The following is a 23930-nucleotide window of genomic DNA, read 5'->3' as shown; positions in this document are numbered from 1 at the left end:
TTAAAAAACCAATGGTTTGGAACTGAGTATTGGATCGTACAGAATTACAAGGGAGTATCATTTCTCAAAAGTGATTTTCTCTAAAGTTTCTAAACATACTGCAACTAATCTGTAATGTACAAAAACAAAACATTTAATGTGGTAAAATAATTTGAACTGGTGTAAATTTCCCAGGATTCTGTGATATGACTAATCATTTTTAAGTATAAATGTTGAGACTGGTTTATGAGATCTTGCTGTCCTGGCACAAATCACGAACTCCTGGGTTTTTCATGAACTTACACTACATCCGACAATAACTGACCACATCTCACTCCCCTGGGATTTCCCTAGGCTCCTAGACAGACTTGGGGGAACTCAGCCCTCAGCAGCCCACTCCACACCAGAGTGGTGGTGGCGGCAAGCAGACCTGGCCAGCGCGCCCTGCAGCTCCTCCTCCTTCTTGACCAGCTGGATCTTGAGCTCGTCGACCTGCGCCTGGAGCTCAGCGATCTGGTCCTGCAAGTCAGTTGTTTCGCCATCAAGTTTCCTTTTGGCCTTTTCCAGTTCCTGACGGGTCTTCTCTTCCTTCTTTAAGCGCTCTTAAAGGCAAGATGGAAGAAGCCCTTCAACACACTAAGTGACCCACACCCAAGAACAGACCCAGAGTTTGAACTGAACCAAGCTGGGAATGAGCCACGTCATTCCTGCTCACTTACCGGAAACCCATCAAAATCAAACTGAGGTGTGATAAATTAGCCAGAAGGTAGAATTTTTTTAAATATATATTTTTAATTGTAGATGGACACAATACCTTTGCTTTACTAATTTTTATATGGTACTAAAGATTGAACCCAGTGCTTCACACATGCTAGGCAAGCACTCTACCACTGAGCTACAACGCCAGCCCCCAGAAAGTAGAATTTTAAAAAGGAAATCAACAGAGTCTAGGGTCCTCATTTGGGAAGCAGACCTACACTGTAAGAGCTGACATGATCTGGAATCTTCTCACTTCAAACCTATCGCTGCACCCAGATCTGGAAAGGTGCTGAGCAGATGCCAGGGCTATGTTGGCAACTGCCTGACCCCTAGTCCTGTTATGGTAGGAATCCCTGGTTGGAATAGAGAAGGCTGCTGTCCTCAAGCACTAGGGGAGAGGAGAGAGAGGAGTGGGCAGAGAGGACTCGGTACCTTCCCCACCCTCCCCTCTACATGTCTTCAGGGGCTCTTTAATTTAGGGCAGTGGCCTATTCGGTTCACATGCGTTCCTCAGGACAAGGTGGCCTGTGTGTCTTATGCTCTCAAGCAGGAACTCATCTCCTGAGCAGATGAGATGAGTATCACAGGCTAAATAGACAGGTGGGAGAAAAATGGGCACGGCTGCCTTCTGGGCACCTCCTTAGCAGGGGAACAAAATAATTCCATGCTGACATTTTGCCTTTGGTCAATACTAAATAAACAAAAAACCCAACATGAAACCTAAAGTATATTTAAAAAACAAACCCCATCATATAATCACATTGAATAAGTGAGTGGGTGTATCCCTGCAGGACCCTGAACAGAGCAGTACGACATCAGCCAGTTCTTCTGTCCACTGCTGTCGACACCATCACTAGCTGCTGGTCCCAAGAAGGGTTTTATATGCTCTTTTACAACTTCAAGCCTATAATTTTGTTTGCAGCAATCCTAATCCTAACATTACTTATTCCTTCAGAGTGACACACCATTATCCTCAGTGGTTGTTCCTCTGTCCTGCCAGTTTCTGTATGAATGGCCAGTCCCTTTGTGAAGCGAACACTTCAGTGCAGTTTTAGATCAAACACATAGAAAGCCCAATACTGGATTCAAAGTTAACTTAGATCCCAACCTTTCCATCAAAGGGCCATACCTTTTCCCATAGTATCAAATTTAACAAAGTAAAACCATTTTAATGCCATTCCATCATAAATACTAAGTGGCAGGCAAAATGAAATAACTTATAAAAGATCCACTTCAATAATGAACCCAGGCTGAAGGCCCTGTTAGATGTCACCGTGTGCATTTTCTGATTAAAGTAAGATCTCAGCCTCGTTCTGATGTTCTCCAGCCCCAAACACTGACCTTCTAAATCCGAGATCATTACTTCTTGCTTGTTCCTGATTTTGGCTAAGTTTTTTGCCTTTTCTTCCTCTTCAGCCAGCTGAGAGGAACACTCAGTAATGCGATCTTCCATGAGTTTCTTTTCCTGAGTGGAAAAAATTGTTTCAGAAAAGGCATTCAAAATAACAGCTTGGGTTTGGTGTTACTCAGAAAAAATCCACTTTCTTTGACTAGAGAGAGTGATACTGACATTGCCTTCCCAGTGGATGGCACCCTCCCCTGAGCAGCCAGGCTCCCTCATTTGCTGCCCACTTCAGCCTGAGTCCCACTCCAGTTCTGGATGACTTGGGCTGGCACAGCTGGGAGCCACTCGGCAGCGAGTGCTTAACATGTATGAAATGCCTGAGTTAATAGAGTAAAAGATTATAGGGATACTTGGTGGATGTAAAAAGCTAAGGAGTGCCTGTATCTTTAGAGATCTAGACAGGTTGAGACACAGAAAATCATATAAATGGACCTAAAATCTTGGGAATTTTGTTTGGTAAGTTTGGTATCAACACAGATGCATTCAGGATCCTGAAGTCTGCTCTTCATGAAAACAGTCTTACTTTGATAAACTTGGAGTTTTGGTCCTCCAGAAGCAGAATTTCCTCTTCCATCTTCTTGATTTTAGCCTCAGCTGTCACCTTCTCTAGCTGCAGCTTCTGCCGAGCCCCTTCCTCTTCATCTAGCTGCTCCTCCAGGTCCTGGCAAAGAAGAACCATGGTCAGTCTCCCCATTTCTTTCACCACAGCCAACCACGTTAGATGCACTACAATGAAATACTTGCATTTGATGATATTTTTTAAAATAATTTTATTTATTTATTTTAATGTGGTGCTGAGGATCGAACCCAGGGCCTTGCATGTATGAGGCAAGCACTCTACCGCTGAGCCACAACCCCAGCCCTCTCCAATGACATTTTAAAGTGAGAGACATTTCTACCTTCTACAAGTACAAACTGGGTCGATCCTTTTGGAAGCCAACAAGGCAAAGTATAACAAGCTTTGAAAATGGGCACTTTTGCATGGAGCATTCCATTTAAATATCAATTTCAGGAAATTGTCAGATTAGATTTATATAAAAAGATGTACAGTGAAGTGTTATTTGTAACGCTGAGGTATTATGGACTTGCTACAAACGGAAAAACATTTAGTAATTAAAATTCATATGTTCAATAATAATTAGTAATGCAAGGAAATATGAACAATACAATTAATACACATATTTAACTTGGTTGACTTCAACTATACATGTTCATCCAGAGAGGAAAGAGAAGATGAAAACAATGATTTAAATAGTACTGCAGGCCAGTGAGAAATTAACTCTGTTCAGATACGCCTAATGCTATATGAGCAAGTCACAAAACTGAGTGGAAGCCTGGGATTTCCACTTATTTTTATTATAACCTGCTTGTCTTTATTTCACTCGATACAATATTGTATATGATGAATATCTCTTAGTGAACAGGATGGTACATGCAAAGTGATAGATAGCCAGTTCAGCAAACTTTCAAATTAACTCTGGCTAAATCATTTGTTCATGATTAATTTTAGAATGAAATACTTAGAAAAGGATTTAAAAAAAAAAGAGATGATCTTTGTATGGAAAACTTCAATCATGCATTTTAGCACATGGAGGAGCATAAGCCCCCCACAGTATGCATCACCCCCACCTTAACAAGTGTCAACTCATGGTCCTTCTATTTTGCTAAAACTCCACCTTTTCCCTTCTCATACTGGCTTATTCTGAAGCAAATTCCAGAACATCCTATTTTACCTGAAAAACCTTCACGCTGAATCTTTATAAGATTAAGACCATTTAAAAAATGTTCATTTCAATCAAAATGCAAATCCATCTCACATGTTGTGATTGACACGTCTCCTAAGACTCTTAATTTCTAGGTTCTCCTACACTTTTTCTCTCCCCCTCCAGGTTATTTTCGTATCGTTTCTAGCAGCTTGGATTCTGCTAACTGCATTCCTGTAGCATAACAGTATGTTCAGTATAATTTCAAAATGAATCCATATGTATCTACATATTTATCTGTTGAGAAAAATGAAAGAAAAAATAATATGAAGATGATTAGGTGGAGGAAATCCTATTTTAAGCTTTTGGGGTTTTCTACAATAATAATTTATTAATATTTATTAAAATCATAAAATTAAATTTAAAAAACCAAATCAAACAAACTAGTTCTGGCTGAAAAGGGAGATCATAAATCACTCAAAGTCTCACATGTGAGGGAAAAATGGCAAGAGGCCACCAAGGTGGGGTGTTCCTAGGCTCGTGAGATTAATATAGAACCTCTGATATTCCACAAGAGAAAAACAAAAAAACCCTATACTTAATAATTTAATAATGCTATAAATAGTTTTACAATGTGTTTGAATGAATTTCATGTCACAAAACCAGCCAATAAATTAAGATAACTGCAAAAAACTAGAACTTTAAGAGAGTCTGGTAAAAGAATGTGAAGAAGTCGTGAAGAAACCATACAAAATGGAAAGCAAACTCTGCTTCTACAAGGACATACTTGTATTCTAATCAGAGAAATGCAAGCATTTCATGTATAGTGGTTAAAGCCTGGAGTTAAAAGTGAGGTTAAGGAGACTAGAGATGAATTTTGGTGTCCTTTCCCTACATAAGTAAAATACTACTGAAATGAGCCAGTGCTCTTAAACAGAAAGAAAACCACAACTTTTAAGGATACCATCAGGGATGACTCACTGTGGTTAGTGTAAATTCTTCTAGATCTTCCAGATGTTCACATAAAAACTCAAAAATATAAATTTAAAAGCTATATGTCTACATATTTTTAAATTAGATCTTATTATATATACTCTTTTCCAACTACCTTTACAAGTATATTATGAATACTCATGAATATAAACATAATTAATTTATAACTGTACAGTATTACTAAGGTTTAAAAATCTCCTCTTGTTGAATAACTGACTTATCTTTTAAATCTTTTTTTTTTTTTTTTTTTTTTTTTTTTTTTTGGTACTGAGTATTGAACTCAGGGGCACTCAACCACTGAGCCATGTCCCCAGGTCTATTTTGTATTTTATTTAGAGACATGGTCTCACTGAGTTGCTTAGCACCTTGCCATTGCTGAGGCTGGCTTTGAACTCATGATCCTCCTGCCTCAACATCCTGAGCCACTGGGATTATAGGCATGTGCCACTGCCCTTAGCCTGATTTATCTTTTAAATAAAACATTAGAATTAATCTGCTTCTAAATGAATTCCTAATTCTACCAATTCCTATAATTAAAATTGCTAGATTAAAGAATATGCTTTTTTTCTTTTTTCACTTATAGCTTTTGTCATATTCTACTAACCTGTGGTGGGATATTTGAAAGTTGTTTGTGTTGAATAGGAAGACAGATCAAGTGTATGATTTACTGTATGGGGTGTTTATTAAGAAAATAATATAATATTGTTTGTGGTTTTGACAAATCTCTGAATTGTTTGTGCTATGCCAAGATAAGCTATGGGGTTAGAAAAATATTAAGGTATATTCTTCCTAGATATATTCTGGGAAGAAAGAAGGGTGGAACAGGATCCATGAAAAACTGGTGGCAGATGATGAAACCTGACGTTGTCAAGTATGATATTGTGTGTGGTGGTGGGAGACAGGAGTTAACAGTGGTAGGTGTGTCCTAGAATATGGACAAAATAGCTATTGTTTGTATCATTTGTCTGGGTGCTTCATGTCACTATAGGTTATATTTCACAAAGAAAGGACCATGGATGGGCTGACTCACCCTCCTTCAGTGCTGAGCACTTCTTAGGAACCAAGCCCTTAGCAAAAGCCTATCTAATGAATGGAGTCAGCAGAATTATTGACAATATAAAGAGCCAGTTAGGTCATCTACAGAATGCTACAGACCTTGGGAAGCGTGTGACTCTGAATGTCTTGGCAGGCTGTAAGATGCCACATCGGAACATAAAAAGGATTCCTATTCAAAATAATAAATCTATGTTCAAAGAGAATCTTTTGTTAGAGACGTGCTTCAAAGATCGAGTAAGCACAACCAAGAATCTTATCACTTAATGATCACAAGAAACCAAACACACAGCTTCAAATCCAGTTATACTTCTAACTAAAAACTATTTATAAGTTACCTGGATGTGTGCTTGCATTTTTTTCTTTTCATTTTGGAGGATCTGGTTTCTCTCTTCTTCTTCTTCCACCCTGGACTCCAGGTCATGGAGAATTTCCTCCAATTCCTGCTTTTTGGCAGCAAGTCTTGCTCTCATCTCTTCTGCTTCGGCAAAGAGCTCAGTTTCTGCTTGTAGTTGTTCTGCAAGGATATTCTTCTCTTCTAGAAGCTGCAATCACAACACAGGGACTAGTACTACAATTTACCCCCAGTGAACACCACGATGTTCACCACGGTTTCAGTGGTCAGTGCACATCACCAAAGAAAATGAGAGTTAAAAATATATAACATCACTAAAAAATAAAACCAATTAAAAAAAATATATATATATAAAACATCACTGGTATAATTTTCAAATATGTTTTTGGCAACAGTAAAATAAGCTAGATAAAAACTTTTTGGTTGTTCCTGTTACACCAGCTTATCCTGAACAATATCATAATAAGTTCATGTCATTTTAAGAATTGTAGTAATTCTATTAAAGTCAGTTACAAGGGATCATATGAATAGGAAAGGGAAGATATCTTATAAAACTCATGGTGCCTACTAAAGCCTATCTAATATCAAGTGATATTCTTGGCCTTTAATGTTAGTATATTTGGCCTTGAATGCTACAGTTCTATTACTATCATCCACAGACATTTCCTGAGCCTCTGCTTTGTCCATAAAGAGTAACTGCCTGCAAAGGGACAGTGATTCAAGACCCCTGTCACTGGAAAAGACGTAGGCACAGGCCTTGTACTCAGCCATCTCATCCTTTCGCTTCTGTTTCTCCCAGACATGGGAAGGCCACAGGACTGAAAGCCTCAACTAAAAAGGGTATTAAATACATGCTTGATGGCAAACACAATCATCGGTGTGTGCAGAGAACAAGAAACGCCATAATATGAGAGGTAAGGTTGATTTTAACTTATAGAAATCTAAAAGGCCAGGCATAATGTATCTGTTAACTCTATTCTGAAAATGTGTCTGGTTTAAAAGTGAGTGAAAACATCTCTCAGAAAATAAGATGACATGGTAGGAGAGCTATTTACTCATCACTAAATGCATGCGAGATGTTGTGCGTGGAGGACCCAGGCCGACCCGGCAGCGGTGAGTGCTGAAGTCGTGCCCTCACCTGTTGGTGCTTCCTCTCCATCTCCTCAAGCTCCCCTTCCACCTTCGTCTGCTTCTCCTTCACCTTCAACAGCTCTTCATCTTTGGCCTGAAGTTCTTCCTCCTGGCGAGTCACTTGTAGGAGAGGCTTCACCTGTAACCAAATTGATCAGTTTATCATCCTGTTTCTGCCAGGCGTCTTACTGATGGAGCTCTGCTGTGCAGGAAGGGGTCTGGAGAGACGCAGGCACAGCCCACCTTTGTGAACACCCGCCACCACTGCCAGTGCCGCAGCTTCAGATACGCCGCACAGTTCCGCTGCAAGACCTTTAAGGCACTTAGTTGTTGCTGCTTCTTGGCAAAGGCCCTGAAGAACAGGAAGAAAAACTATGTGAAGAAAACCAGGTTTTAAGAGCTGTTGTCATGCGAAGACCTTCTAACAGCAGACGCTCCTATCTGGCTAGTCAGGGGGTCCCAAGTCAGGTCCTTGTGTGAGATGCTCAAGGAAGTGGGACCGGGCCTGGCAATCATCCAACTCAGTGGCTTGTCTGGCCCACCTCAGGCATCTGTCACTGATTCCTGCACCTGCCTCGTGGATGCTACCCTGCACATCCATCCTCCTCCTGTCATCCACGCACACACACGTGAGTACACTCCTGGATTGGAATAAACCTATTTTCCTGAGGCTGTGAAGACAGTATGATGACAGAAGGTCTCTCATCTTAGCTTCGCTGGTAGTCACTCCCTCCTCTATAATTCATGGAGCCAGCCTTCTGATCCTTGAGATTTGGGCCTCAGAAAAGGTTTCTCTGAGGACCTCAGCTGAAACAAGACTTTTAATCCATTGTTTTATGTCTTGGCCCCTCTGCGTTTCCTAAGTGTGACACGTGGCTATTCAGAACATCTGTTGGCTTACTGGGTGCTCTCTCCCACTAGAAAGCAACTTCCATGAAGATAGAGACTTTTTATTATTTCTCCTGCACCCCTGCATCTGTGGCAAGTGAGTTTAAATCAGCCACTTACTTTCTGGCCAAGTAACCTCTGCAGACAGCCTGGAAGAAGATAATGATGTCGGTGATTTTCAAATCTCTTTCTTCCTCCAAGTGTGCCAAAACTCCTGCTCTGAAGAATATCTTGCTCTGTCCAATTCTATACAAGTTTGGGTCCAATTCCAAAGCCCGGATCTAAGAGAGATAGAGTCTGTTTATTTTTTGCTGAAGAAAAGATTATACTAATAGTTGACAAGACAGAAAAAATCCAAAAAAGCTTACCATTCGCTCACAGGCCTGTTTGCCATCCATGAAACCTTTAGGAATAGCATTGGGAGTTAGGATCTCGTATCTGTAAGAAAAATTCCAAAAGAGATCTTCTGTAGAAATCTGTGAACATACTTATTTACTGTGAGTTTTGCTCTAACAGGCAATAAAATGATTACACAAATTAAGGGCAAAGAAAGAAGTGGGCAAGTGATAACCTGAGGTTCTTTGCAGAGTTAATTTCTATTTCTTATCATAAGAAGCAAAGGAAAAATGAGATTAATTCTCCCAGATCAAAGTCTAGGTTTAGGAGGGTGTGGCAAAGGGGAATCAAAAGCATGTTATTTAAAAAAACTTTTCAGTTTTCTTCATCTGAAGATAAATTTTCAAAAACATCTTTAAGATGCAAAGAGAATCTGGCTGTTTATACTTTAGATTCTAGTCAATTTGTAGCATTGATTAGATAACAGAAAAGGTTGTAAGGGCAATGTCTATGGGCTTCTATTGAGAACACCAGAAGATATCAGGTGGCAGTCAACACAGCACAGGTCTGGTGCACCTTGCTGCATAAAATCCTACCTCAACCACAAAAGCTTTAAGGCAAAGTCAGGGGATAGATTAAAGGATGAATCCTGACTATTAACTTGGTATGTCCCCTTCTTCTCCTATTAATAAAAGTTGAAAATCTTTCAGAGTGTTTGTCATATAGTGGGGCCATAAGAGTGGCTTTCTGGAGAACACATAAGGGTTCGGAGGAGCTTCTCAAGTTGATTCTATCTGGAACGGTGGGAGAAGGGGCAGAAGGCCCTTTTGACTTGGCAACCCCATTTCTTTCTTGGAAACAACAAAAGCTGCCATAATTTGAAATTTAATTTCAAGGAAATAAAAAAATGGGAAAAGTGATTAAGTACCGAGGAAAATTATCAAACAAAATGTGAAAATAACTACTGCTCATCACATTTGTATCCATTTCTATTGCACACTGATCAACCTCTTCCTTTTTTTTTCTTAATTATTTTGTAATCTACCCTATACCGTTCTCTATTCTAAAGGACAGTAATGATGTGTGCACATATGCAAGAAAAAATACATACACAGACACACACATGTGCAGATAAAGTCACTGAAAAAAGATGGACCAAAACATCCCAAAATGTTTTCAAGAATCATTCCTGGATGATTTTTATTTACTGTTTACTTCTCTTTCACTTTCAAATTTTCTTAAAAGGAACTTACATTACTCATCTATTTAAAAATATCTGTTTCAAAGTAACTTTAAATTTCAGGGAGAATCGTCTGAATGAGTAAACTATAGTTTATAGCTCTTTGCATTGACCTCACAGCTGACTTCAAGGCTCTGTGCACAGAATGTCTCTGCAGCAACCACAGCAGTTCCTAACATCCTGCCTTTCCATAAAGTAGGCACTCAATTTTCCTAGCTATACATTGTCCTTTTGCTATAAGGAAATGAAAACTATCCAGGGAACAAGGAAAACAGTTTCCTCATTAAATTATCATTTTCATTCATATTAAGATAAGCTTTGATACATACGGAAAAAAGGTAAAAGTCAGCAATACCTCTGTCTGAATTCCTGGAAAACTATCCGGTTGGGGAACCCCTGGCGACAGATCCTGATCCCTTCCAGGACACCATTACAGCGAAGCTGATCTAGCACTAGGTGCGGATCCAGTTTTCCAGCCTAATCAAGCAAACAATAGTTTTCTAGTTTAATCTTCATCACCTGACTTCCATTAACTTGAAACGCTAGGGTATGTTTTGCCTCGTACGTACCCGCTTCTCATGATTCGGAATGATGCAGCGAACAAAATTAGGATTGGTGTTTCGGAGAGTTGCCATCAGCTTGGTGAGGGATTCTTTGTAGAGCTGCCCGACGGTACGAAACATGCCCTTCTTGGTTTTATATGCAGAGCCAAAAGCTGTCTCAGTCATACCAGTGACTTGATCCAGACCCACAATACGGTCCACTGGTGAGAAGAGAAAACAAATGGAATCTGAGCCAAATCTGACTCTTTGGAAGGGAAAGAAAAGACACAGTGATAGTGTAGCAGCACAAGCTTTGTGAACAAATGATAAGAGGTGCCATATAGGTAAGGCGGTCAGCATAATTAAGACACTGCGCAAGCCGTGGAACTAACAGCCACACACTTATATGGCGGGATATCGCAGTGCATCACAAGTCCAACTCCCACACACCGCAGGTACCTCCCGCTGCGCTAGCCTCGGGAACTGGCTGGCTTTGCTAACAGTCTGCCTGCTACATTTGCAAGTATTTAGTCAATGAAAGGTCATTGGCTGGCATTATTGATACACAAACTGATATTGTAAAAAAGTCTCAAAATAAGAAATGGCTCATCAACTACACATAAAAACTTGTGACTGTATAAATCCACTGAATGACTCTGCTCGGGGACCAGAGACCAGGGTTATCTCTTATTAGATTTTCAGTAATTAGAGCCATTTGAGTTTCAGGAACAGATGCAGGAAGATGAGATGACAGCAGTTTGGATTTTGAGCAATGTGTAAACTTCAGCTATTGCCTTAAAGTATGAGTAATACTTACAGGGGCACAAACAAAATGAGAAGAAAAACTTTTCTGAAAAGAACTAATGCCTAAGCGTCCTATCTGGATAATAGCTAGCCTTCTCAGACATTCCTCTCCTACTCAAGCAGTTGATATCTGTATGTTATCCACAGATCTAACACTTCTAATGGTGAGGTTATAAAGAGTGCACCCGCCGCTGGTACATTTGGTGCATAATGTGCATGTGCCCTCATTAAAAATACAAAACAAGAACAAAACCAAAAAACCCTGTTAAAATGAATGAAATACAATGCTGAAATATTTTTAAAGCAATCAGAATACCAACTGACCTGCCCTTATTAATGCTTCCCTCAACTCTAACAGCTGCCTCATTTCTTTCTGTTTCTTGTAACAGAGGCACGTGGGGACCAGACTTTATGTGTAAGATCTCATATGATTCTAGATTTTCAGTGAGTTTTTATAGAAGTGGAAGTAAAGTACGTGCTCAGGCTAACTGGTCTGGAATGGAAATTGGAGAGGGTGGGTTGGAGAAAGCTGTGTAGTTTCAGGCCTGGGCACACAAGCTATACTATGGCTGCTCCCAGTGAAGCCACCAGACTGAAGGGCAGGGGACAAACCTTGTGCCTGTGCACTGGAGTTCATCCACCATCTACCTCAGAGGCCCCTTTCTTTCCCTCTCCATTCTTCAACCTCTCCATCTTCACTTGCCCTATCAGAAACAGTACCAAGCCCCACCTCTGGATGCCATGAACAATTGTACTTCCCTTGCCCTTGCTTGGGCCCAATTCCCTTTCTAACTGCTCAGAGCCCAGCTTCTCTCGAGGAGTTCACAGGCTTGCCACTCCACATCTTCCCCCATGCACTTCCGCCATGTTGGCCAACTGGGCTCTAGCCCAGCTGCCTCCCCTCCTGCCCAGTGCTGCCTAGGGTGATGACACACCTATTGCCCTCTGGCGCTTATTTTATTTGACCCTGGTACCCTGACCTGTTAGCGTCACAGCAGCATTGTAAGACTCTCCCCCGCTGTTGGACTTACGACCCTCGGCTTCGTCGGCACCCTATCTTCTGCCAGTTCCTTCAGTCTCAAGGTCCTTGAGGACTTTTCTCCCACTTTTCCTTACAACTGTGGGACTCTCTAGAGACCCAAACTCAAGCCACTTGAAATCCTTCTAGAATATGATAAGATACAAGCACAGATATTGACCCTCTGCTTTTCTCAAGTCATATTCTCAGCCTAAGAGATCTCTTGACTCTAACCAGACAGACCTGACTACCCAGCACTGTGCCAGGCACCTGCATTCTCCTCTCACAGGTGCCTCTGCCTTCTTCAGATCCCTGTGAAATGCTGCTTGTGTCTGCTTTTCCTCAACACTGCATCCCTGCTCCCAGAATGGCATCTGGCACTAACATGCGTGGTACAAGTTAGTGCAAATGTGAAGTAGACATCAAATATATTTCAGCCACAAATACAAATGCACCAAAGAAAAGAACAGGATGCTGTGAGAGAACTGAGTGGTCCAGATCTCTCTGAGGAGATGCCATTTAATACCCAAAGATTAAGAACGAGCCAGTGAGAAAGACCATCCCAGTGGGTAGAAGTAGCACAAGGGAAAGTCGAGGGCCAGAAAGAAGTGAAAGGAGGCCATTGCCAGGGCATCATGAGCAATGATAGCATGACAGTCCTCTGGCTGCTATGGCAGAGTGGCCTGCGAGAGAACTAGTGAGATTAAAGAGGAGGTGGATAGAGAAGAAAGATTCAAGACATATTCTGGCGGGAGGATGCACTTGCTTTTCTGATTTTCTGGCTCTGCAAGGGAAGATAGAAATTTTAAGAACAGATTCTAGGATTCCGGCTTGAGACAAATAAGTGGCTGGTGGTTGAGACAGGGAGAGAGGTGGGTCTGTGGCTGGGAAACGCACTCTCCATCACAGTGGAGGTGAGCAGCCGAGGTTGTGGCTCAGTGGCAGAGTGCTTGCCTAGAGTGTGTGAGGCAGTGGGTTCAATTCTCAGCATTGCATATAAATAAATAAACAAAATAAAGGTTCATCGACGCCTAAAAAAATAAAAAGTGGAGGTGAGATACCAAAGACAAGCTGAATGCTATAGCCTGCCTCTATGAAGAGAGGTCTGAGCCAGAAAGGTAAATTAGGGAGTGTTGGCTTATAGACACTATTTAAAGTTACAGGACTGGATAAGCTACCTGAAGGGAGAATAGAAAAAGAGGTGAGGTCTGGGAGCGAGCGTCAGGACTTGGTAGGGGAGACAGTGCCAGAGAAAGAGGAAGAGGGGTGCCCTGGCTGTGCCCTTCCTTCCAACCTGGATTCTGCATGTCTTCTTATTACTTCCTTCCTCTGGCCCCCCATTTCATCCTCTGTCCCTGGATGCCACACTGTTCCTTCCATTTATACCTGTTGTCCCAGTGTAATGATTAATAGCCATTTCTAAAAGACAAAACTGAAATTAAATTCCTGAAATTTCTCCCACAGCCTTTCGGATATGGTTCAAATAATTTAGCTCAGTGACACAGCACAGTGATGAACTCGACCCAGAGTCAGAAACACCTGCCAGCCCATGAGCTGTGTGGTCTGGAGGCAAATCTCCCAATGTCTCCAAGTCTCAGTTCCTCCCTGTGAAATCGAGCCAGAGCAGAGAGCGGGGAGAATCCGCACAACATGCAAGAGCTCAGTGGCAGCTTCTCTTGCCACTTTCCCATACAAACCCCAACTCCAGCAAATTGGTTGTACGTCCCCTAAGATGCAGCAACTTTTCATTCCGTCCTTTTGTCTCTGCCAACACCCTTCAGTCATCTTGGCAAGCTCTTCAATAATTTTAAGTTGCCATTCCTGTACCTAACCTTAGGATTGCACCCAAGGCTGAGCCCATGCTAGGTAAGCGATCTACCAGAGCTACATCCCCAGGCCTTTTAATTTTACTTTGAGACAGGGTTTTGGTAAGTTATTCAGGGTGGCCTTGAACTTGCAATCCTCCTGCTTCAGCCTCCTGAGTAGCTAGGATTACAGGCCTGCAGTACCGCAGTGGCAATCATCTAAGAAGTCTTCTTAGTCTCTGGTTCCCTACAAGCCTAAATAGGCCACTCCCTCCTGAGCTTCAGATTGCCTAAGGACAGATACCCGGGACAAACCTCCACATTATTCCTTGCATCTTCTCGGCCAGACCAAGCTCCCCAGGGGATGTTTCCCCAGTATCTCACACTTAGGGACTGGGAGCTGTTCCTATGGTCCCTCTGACCGACAATCAGCTAAGATGACCACTACTACCTCCCCAACCACCCTGCACTGGGTAAAGCATGGTGCTTGGCACCCAGTGGCTATTTAATAAGTAGTTGCTGAAGAAACACCAAGTTTACCAAAAGAATGAATGACTACCACCACCAAAGAGAAAAGAGCACTGGGTTCACTTTGCAGGATGTTGACCTATAAGGGCATTTCTTGCACACCACATGCTGCTAATGTCCAACACTGCCATTCCATTAGACAAAAGTGAGCAAAATAAACCTGATTTTCAAGTTTAATTTTAATAAGAGTAATTGAAAACTAAATGTTCAGATTCTTAAAAAAAGAGAATTATTTGAACTTGTTATTATTTTTAATTTGAAATTTCAAACTCAGTGAAAATCTACTAATAAGCAAAACCATCTTGTGGGTAATAGAGAAACGCTTTGGGAAATTTATTAAATGATTTGGGCCAAAATGATATAAAAGTATGACTGCATTTCAAAATCAAGACCCAGAATAGCTGCTATTTTAAGAGTATTTTCTTGGGGAAAATGGTTAGAGTAGGAAGCAAGGAATCTGCAGCAATTCTGCTCCTTCGGGATCCAACACAGCCCAAGCCCCAGGGTGTTTCACAGTCACTGTCTCAGTGTGAGGCAGGCTTGGTCATCATCCCACCACAAACTCTTCTCCTTCGGGTATCAGGAAAGCTTGGTGAGGGCTGCTGGTGGGCATTTAAATTATTTGCTTTCCCAGATGCCTGCAAAGAATTAAAAGTATTTTGTACTGACATTTTATTATTCTATAAAAATTTCAATAGACAGACTTTAGATGCTTAAACATCCATTTAACAGAGAAAATGGAATGTGTCATTTATGTCATTACAAAGCTACCATAAATGGTTTTTATATGAGGGATATTATTGTCTGCTGCAGGAATTCTTAATGGCTGTTCTTCTAGGGGACAATCTAGGAGACAGGAGGAAGATGAGATTTTTATGTTCTTCAAACCCAACCCAAATACTACTGTCACTAAACTTAATTTGAAATATTTAAGCCAGGTAGCCAGAATTCTAACTAGTATAGCTGGAAACCAGGAGTGGGCCGTTTACTTTATTGTTAATTTCAACAGCCTCCACAGGCAGCACAGTCCCAGGCTCTCAGTACTCATTTCAACAAGTTAAGACTGTGCCACTCTAACAGACAAAAATGTTACTAACAGTTAAAACCATGTTTGGAAAGAAATATTAAATTGCTCTGAATTCCTAGAAACAATCTTAATGTCAAATGGTGTCTCCATAATGTTTCCATAATAACAACTTTAAAACCATTATACAAAGGCTGTTACAACCAGTCTCTCACAGTCATTGCTTTAGAGTATTTGGAAATTATTCCAGGAAGTCCAGAGGTTGATTTGAGGAGAAAGCAATCTTTCTTATCCCAAGCACCAGCAATAAGCTGAACTTCCCTTCCCCAGGGAGGTTTCCCCATCTCCTTCAGAAGCCCAAGGTGTCTGGCAAACAGGAAGCCCCTCTTCCTCCCAGGGTGGCTGCTGCACCATTGTCCTTGCTTCCCTGGCAAATCCCTATCCCAAACATCTTAATATTGGCAGCCCAGCATGACTACCTATCAGCTGGGCCATGGGACACTGTGCATAAAAGCAGACTTGCCTTAAACAAAAACCAAGGAAATAAACATTGAGTGTCTCTGTTTTTCATAATTACAACAGCAACAGCCACAAGGGTGCCAGCAGCAGCTGCAGGCGAGGCCATGGCAATAGCGACTCCCCAACACCTCGTATGCTGCACATCCCCCACATCAGGAGCAGGCTGATGAGGACCCTGAAAGCCCGGTGTCATCATCCCCACTTAACCTCAGGAACTCCAAATGCTACTTCTTCTTGAGTGCCCATTTACTGGTAAGACTCAAGATAAAAAAAATACGAAAGAATGGACTACACTGCAACAACAGCAAAATTTCATCCGCTGAAGATGACGGCACTTTAAGCATAAAATTGTATCAGGCTCAAACCACAGATCCTAAGAGAGTACTTTATTTCTACAGCCCATATTTCTGTGGCTGCCATTTTATCAGTCATGTTGCTTTATTCTAAGTGGAACAGCCTTTAACGTCTTATGGGATTAAAAAAAGACTGCTTCAAAGCTTTTGAAGTCAGAACATCCTCACTGCTAGGTTTTAAGCCTGGCTACCACATAAGTCTTTCCTCTCAATTATGGTGAGCAGATAGGTAAGAGTCCAGTGGAGATCACAGGAAGAAGGAAGCCCTGGAAGAGCTGTGACACTGGACAAGCCCTCCAGGGTTGGGGACCAGCCCCTTCCTTAACAGTCTCAAGTTAATTGCTGCTCCCTCATTTCAAGGGCTGATTCTATGAAAGACTGAGAAAGGGGTGGGGGACCAACAATAAAAACCTATTTCCTGGCTCTTCTTACATTTTCTTTCATGGTACTGTTTCAGCTCTGTCAGCTGCGATCTAGCAAATGTGAGGGTTCAAAGAGCCCAAATGGTGTCACTCTGTGAAGGAAACTGCAGGTTCAAGCCAGCATTAGGGCAGATAGGAACATAATTGTCCCTCCAGACTGGTTTGGGTCAGGTCTAAAAGCTATTTGACAGCTCTCTAACCCTTTAAGTCCAAAAGCCTGACTAACTTTGAAGTTGGAATCCCTCTTTCCTACTTAAGTCTGCTTGCATTCTCCATGACTGGTCCGTCTCAGAAGTCCAGACTTTCAAAACAGATGTAAAAGAAAACAGTGCTTGACATTACAGCAGAAACCTGTGGGACCTCCACATTCTGCTGCTAGGGATGGATCCCCTTCTCCTCTGCTCCTTTCTCATCTGCACCTGTCCTTTGATGCTTTTGAAAGCTCTACCTCAGTTTCTCATTTTTATCCTCAAAAGCCTACATGCTCTTCAATTTCCCAACATTACAAATGTGCCCAGCAGCACAGGGTCCATAACAGCGCTGTGTGACTTCCTTAAATAGATGCTCACTAAAGGTCAGCTTGTCATAGGCAATCACAATCTCAGTCCCCAGGAACCTCCTCACCCACTGTTTTCTGAGAAAACACTGAAAATATTAATATCCTATATTTTCAATATCCTAAACCTCTTACACTTCCCTGGGGTCTCTTGAACCCATAAACACATAATGAAGAGAGAAAGAATTGCTATAGAACTACTGTACACAACTTTACAGACCATATTTGGCCATGGTAGATGGACAGGCCTCTAAGGAGAAGAAGAGATTAAGACCCTTCATAATTGGTTCATCCAGGTAACTCAACCAAAGGTCACGTCACAGAGAGACAGAGCCAGGGACATCTTTAGCACCAAGGTAAGAATGTGTGTGACTCTGTGTGTGTGTGTGTGTGTCGGGGAGGGGAGGGTGCTTACTTCCTGTTTTCTCATTACAATGAAATCATCCAAGAGTGGCTCTGTACTGAATCCTGCTGGTACAGAAAAATGCCTGGTCTATGCACCCAAAGATCATGGTTGCACAGGAGCCTCTGTACTGTAGGGGAAGGAAAGGCTGGGGTGGGAGTTTTAGGGGAAACTGCTGGGTGTGAAAAGTGGGAATGGGATTGTCACCCCTCCCACCCAGCAATTTTCTCACTTACAGACTCATTCATGGTGTGCCTCCTTTGTGCCAGTTACTGGGAAATGACAGAGAGCAACAGGCCCTGCTCTCAAAGACCTCACAATCTGGAATTCTCTTACAAGATTAGAAATCCAAAAGTGGGACAGAAAATTAATCTCAAGAGGGCACTCTACTTTGGGAGAAAGTCCAAGAGCTTAGGCACTGACCTTTTGACAAAGCACAAGCCCTCGGCAGACCAGAAGCTGAGAGCTAGTGCTCAGCGCTCTCTCTTTCCACTTCCTCTCCACTGTCGGTGCTCCCTAAGGCCCAAGGTAACTGAGTTTGCAGGTTTCTTTCTTTGGGGTTCTGTGCAATTTTCATTTCAGCTCAAATTTTCTTTGGCATGATCTATCCTCCCCTCCCACACCAAGCTTGCACTCTATATGTCTCTCACAGTATCTGATTTATGGCAGGAATCTTAGTTGGACTAAATTAGGCACAGTCATTTAACATTTTTAAAAATAACCCTGGAGAAGGATTTAGATAACAATATTATCATGTTCTAAAATTCATAAGGGAAATTTTTATAAGATGAATTTGGCTTTTTCTTTGAATTCTGCTACTTGCCAATTTTACTTAAAAATGGAAAGCTGGGTGACTTTCATTTTATATTGGGCTTTTGGGGGGCCCTCTAGCCATCACTGGTATGTATTTTAAAACAGGACTGAGAACTCAAATTACAAAGCTGAAACATTTGGACCTCAATTTCAAGTTCAAAGTATAAATTCTACCAACACTCTACTCCATCTTAGTCTTGAGCTACACATATCAAACCTTGTAGACAGGTTCAATGCCCCCAGTTACAAAGATGAGTCCAACTAACTAGATATGCATACCAATTCCAAATCAAAGGTTTAACAAGACCAATATACCTGAGATAAATATGTAATTATTTGTTCACAAAATGGTAGAGACTTAAAAAGAGAAAACCAAAACCAAAACCAAAAAACTCCTCCTTGGAATTCCTTAAGAGTTAAAATTTAAAGGTGACTCAAAGACAAAGGAGATGTCATTTAGCAGATCAATGCCTTACAATTCCCTTGGAGGACTGTGTATCAAAATGGTGCGATTGGAAAAAGGTAGTGACGTACCTTTTAATATGCAATGCTACAAGTGCTATGCATAAAATAAGAAGCAATGTAGAGGCAGTAGCAATTGAATTGTTTATGCACTCAAACAGTTGCCTTGAAGTGTAATAAAACTGAGCATGAAATGAAAGGTTCATGCAGCCTATGAGCAAAACAAAAACAGAAACCCCAACCCCAACCCCAACCCCCCAGTGTACCCTGCCCTCCCCAGCCACCCTGCCAGCCCTCCCCAAGTTTGCTCTGTGGGCTTAAAACCCTTCTGTTTTGGAGGCTACAGGCTGTATACATTCACCTGGTGGCTCATGAAGACCAGAAACACTGTCATAGAAAGAAGCTCTCTGAATATTCTGAATCTCTAAAGCAGAGAAACAGTAAAAACAGGAGGACAGAAGAGCAAATACACAAACACTTCAGTTAGTGTGAAAGACATTTGACATCACAAGTAAACTGAAACTGGGCTACAGAAGCAGCCAGTCCAGGGCAAATCCCATGCAAACATTACTGGTTAGAGAATTTGCACATTTGGACAAAGTTCTTTATAAAATAAATTTAAACTGAATCAAAGAGCATATTCTCAACTGTAGGTGTGAGCATCATAGCATATTGATGTTCAATGATTACCCCAGGTAAGTGCTGGAGGACAGTTAAGAATAATAAGGTACAAGTTGAGCTATCTATCATAAAAAGATCTTGCAATTAATAAATCAGGACAAGACTGCAGTTAAGTTAGAGCACTGTGGTCAAAGTAAATATTAATGGGTTTCATATTGCTGTGAAATTTTAGTTCCAATACAGATTTTGGAAACATAATGTACTTCAAATACAAATTCCTAAAAGATCAGTAGCTACCATTAAAGATAACAAAATTCAAGTTCTGTTGCTGCAAAATGTTAAAATAATTTCAAATCCTAAGAAATCAATCATGAAAATACCCAAAGTGGAAAATTGACATGAAAATGCAAGCGTTAGTTTTCTTTCAGAAGTGGCAAGAAATCCTTTGTACTAGTAGAGAGATCCCAAACGTCTTTTAGCAAAAAGTGGGGCACTAAGAATCTCTAGGGCAGGGCTGCCACCAATACATCTTATTCCTCCTGGTTTGGCCTTGAGAAAACTCTGTAAACCCTAACACAAACTGGATTTAAACACAAGAGGTCTTATACTCAAGGCACTGTGTCCACAGGCAAGCTGTATACATATATCATATCTCCATCCATTCATGGTCAACTTGTCATTTTTCTGCATTTGCAATTCAGTGGCTATGAAAAGAGGTAACTAATTAGATGTTAATCAAGTGTTTTTCCAGGATTCTTTTTTCTTTTCTTTTTTTTTTTTTTTTCATGGTACTGAGGATTTAACTGGGGTGCTTTACCACTGAGCTATATCCCCAGTCCTTTTTATTTTGTATTTTGAGACAGGGTCTCACCAAGTTGCTTAGGGCCTCACTAAGTTGCTGAGGTTGGCCACAAACTTGTAATCCTCCTGTCTCAGCCTCCAGAGCCACTGGAATTATAGGCAACTAGGGCTATTTTCTTTTCCTAGAAAAAAACTTCCCATTATCCTCAAAGATCTATTTCTACATTCTGTGTGAGCAATCAGGAATCTTTCTATCTTGAGCCCAAATCCTTTTCTGAGCCTGCCACTGATCTTGCATATGAAACATACAGTCTTCAAACTTGGACAATGTGGTACTGCCTCTCCACCTGCCCTCACCCTAGAGGACAGCACCCTATTCTCTAGTGATTGACCTCTCAGATCTTCTCTGCCACTCAGATTCAACAGGCTGTTGGGAGACAGGATTTTCTGCTAAAAGGGGCATTATCAGGAGTGCAAACACACAGGACTGTTCCAGAGCAAAAGCTAGCAGAGACAGATCAAACCTGGGACAGGTGGGACAAACCTGGGACACCTCTTGGCCTGTTCTAACAAGAGTGGCCAAACACACTCTCAACCTACATAACTATAGCAAAGCAAGGGCTATAAACAGGGCTACAAAAAGTGTGCTGCCTGTGAAGTTAGAGCTGTAGACAAGTACAGATGAACAGGGCTGACGGGGCTCAGCAACACGGCCAGAGTTTCACCTAAGCATTTTGTAATTTAATAACTTTCCTGTACCTATTAAATAGAAATCACAGGTAAGGAATCTCCAGACATGGTCTTCACTGTAAGACTTGTCATCTGTGATCAGGAATCGGAACTCACTGTTTCAGCCTCCCACCTCTCACCTAAACCCTGACCCACTGCTGCCCAAGATCTCTCCAGTATCTGGGGATGACCTAAGACTAACGGAGAAGAATGGAAGGAGGACACCTAGGAAGGTGGGAGCCAGCTGAAGATGAGTGCAGTCCTATTACAGCATCTGGGTCTACCTGGACTCCTCACTGCAGTACATGCTCTCGGAGGGCAGGGGACACACCTTTTGTTGCTTCCACATCTATCCCACAGACACATGAGAAGCCCCTGACGAGGTTTGCGGTTACAGGACTGGGGCTCCACATGTGTATTTCATTCAAAATGGTTTTTGCTTAAGAAACACAATGTCAGAACATGTGTGTAAACCTAGGCCCCAATTTCCTTTATTAAACTGTCAGTGTTTCCCAAATACCTTGTTTTGCTTTGAAAGAAAGAGAAAATCAGGTTTGGAGGCTTCCGTGGGGAAATCCCCCTTCCCCAGACCTGCCTTCCAGGCCCACTATTGTCCTCAGTCACCTCCTTCACACTCCTGACCTCCAGAATCTCTCACCAACCTACCAGCAAGCCAGTGCCCACTTGACTTGTTATAGTTCAGACTGTGAACAAACCTACTCATGCTCTATTCATTAAAGTCCAAACTCCCCTCCAGCTGGGCCATCAGGCGGTCTCAGGATTGAGCCTGGCCCCAACCATCTCCCCAGCCTTGCTTTCTGACCACTCTCCCTTTCTGCCCCAGCTCTACAATGAAGCCAAAATGGATGTTCCTCCTGAGTGGTGGATCCCTCTATGCCCTTCTCCACCCCACACCAACTTCACTCACAAAAACCTTCTCCTAGATCCTTAGCCCTGGATGAGTTAATTCATGTAAGTCTTTTTATCTGCAAATGCTGAAGGCATGTTCAGGATGTAAATGCTTAAAAATTAGTGCTAAAACCACCGTGTGGCACTCAGTAAGCGCTCAGAACATGTTAGCTTTCATCATTTAATCAATAAGTTGTTATCCTTGAAGGACAAAGAAAAATGCATCCTCTTTCATGATGTTTTACTGTAGCACCCCAGGAAAAGAAGAGTTGCTTCCTCTGATGCAAATTCCTAAAAACTCTGTACCATTCACACAGCATTGATCTCAGATATCTCTGGCACTCAGTAGTTTGTGTGTGTACCCCCTTCCTTTTGCTGTGTTCTGAGACCTGGAAAGAGCACCAGGAGGGGACTGAGTGAGCACGGTGCACTTTGTGACTGACAGTGTCCACCACTCACAACTGAATGGACTCCCAAGGGAACAAAATCGCACCCCTCTCTCCTTTGTGAAGCATTTCCCATCTGCATGGCAACTTGCCAGTGCTCATCTTTCTGTACTGACCTGAGCTCAGTCGTTTTTATCCACTCTAGTCCCAGTTTCTCAGATCCCACACCAACACTCTCTGGCAACATAGTCAAGAGTGGGACCACTCTGAAGGCCCTGCAAATTCTTTCTGTTTTTTGAGACAGTATCTTGCCATGTTGCCCAGACTGGCCTTAAACCCTGACTTAAGCAATCCTCCTGCTTCAGCCTCCCAAGTGCTGGGACTAGAGATGCATGTCCTGTCTTGCTTGGGTCCTGCAAATTCTGCCCAAGGGCCTGGCAATTCTTCTCTGTCTTCAGGTAGTATTCCTTGACTGACTAGATCATTGCAAATGACACTGTGCGTCTAGTAGCCAGTTGAAGACTTTCATTTAAAGGTATAAAGATGAAAAACTTCCATTTTACTTATCAGAAAGTTAACCTTTTCCCCAGAATCTCCTTTTAATATAGTCTCGGGCATAGTCTCTTCCCAGGACATGTACATGCATGTGTGCACTGCACCCCACCCTGCAGGCTCCCTTACCTGCACCTGACCTGATGTGCATGATCATTCTTCTCCCTTTCTCTGCATTCACTCTTCTCTCTTTCTTTTGCCCCAACTACCCTGACCCCTCTTATTTATACTTTTTGTGTTTCTTTCCCTTGATCTCTCAGAAGACAGCTAGACTCCTAGGTCTTGAGATGCTATAGAGAAAACAGAAGTGAGACAGTTCCAAACATGCTTGGCCTCAAAGTCAAGGCCTGGTGGAGGCAGTTCCAGGGCCAAGGTCTTACATGGCCTGAGGCCAAGCAAAGAGGTAGGACAGAACCAGAGTGAGGTGCAGCAGCAAGAGCTAAGCTCTAAGAGATGATGTGTTCCTTCTTTGTGTACAGACACACAGGCTTTTTGTTTTTCTGGTACTAGTAAAATCTGATCTATGATAAATGTCACCAAAAATCTTCACCTGAAGTTCATATACAGAAAAAAAAAACTATGAGGACTAATGGAAATAAAAGAAAATGATTTATATGCAGGGTACTGGGAGACTTCATTCACCAGCCTCTGTGTGTGGCGGGAGTGGCAATGATGGAGGATGCAGCTTGGCAGACCTGTACACACTGGGAAATGGCACATGCAGGGCTTCTCGGTATTGTGTCCCTGTGCCCTCAGTTTATAGCTGAATTGTCACTGGAGAGCCTGAGGCATAGTGTAGTTCTTTATTCCTGTACTCCCCACAGCATCTGACCAAGAGGGC

The 23930-nt window shown here is 42.0% G+C and overlaps 1 protein-coding gene across 4 annotated transcripts in view; it reads right to left on the bottom strand.

The window, feature by feature from the left end:
- Positions 1-23930, bottom strand: part of MYH10 (myosin heavy chain 10) — a 152020-nt gene that overhangs the window by 27817 nt on the left and 100273 nt on the right. For all 4 annotated transcript variants that reach the window (XM_081270974.1, XM_081270971.1, XM_081270972.1 and 1 more), the window contains 10 exons: positions 10412-10605; positions 10198-10319; positions 8635-8704; positions 8387-8547; positions 7622-7730; positions 7386-7517; positions 6231-6437; positions 2667-2804; positions 2080-2203; positions 410-581 (listed from right to left, as the gene is read on the bottom strand). In XM_081270974.1, coding sequence (XP_081127100.1) covers positions 410-581; positions 2080-2203; positions 2667-2804; positions 6231-6437; positions 7386-7517; positions 7622-7730; positions 8387-8547; positions 8635-8704; positions 10198-10319; positions 10412-10605 — 1429 coding nt within the window. The remainder of the gene's footprint in view (positions 1-409; positions 582-2079; positions 2204-2666; positions 2805-6230; positions 6438-7385; positions 7518-7621; positions 7731-8386; positions 8548-8634; positions 8705-10197; positions 10320-10411; positions 10606-23930) is intronic.

The sequence above is a fragment of the Spermophilus citellus genome (assembly GCF_964194105.1).
Source record: "Spermophilus citellus genome assembly, chromosome: 17".
Taxonomy (NCBI): domain Eukaryota; kingdom Metazoa; phylum Chordata; class Mammalia; order Rodentia; family Sciuridae; genus Spermophilus; species Spermophilus citellus.
The sequence above is the reverse complement of the archived record's forward strand: the minus strand, read 5'-3'. Positions and strand labels throughout refer to the sequence as shown.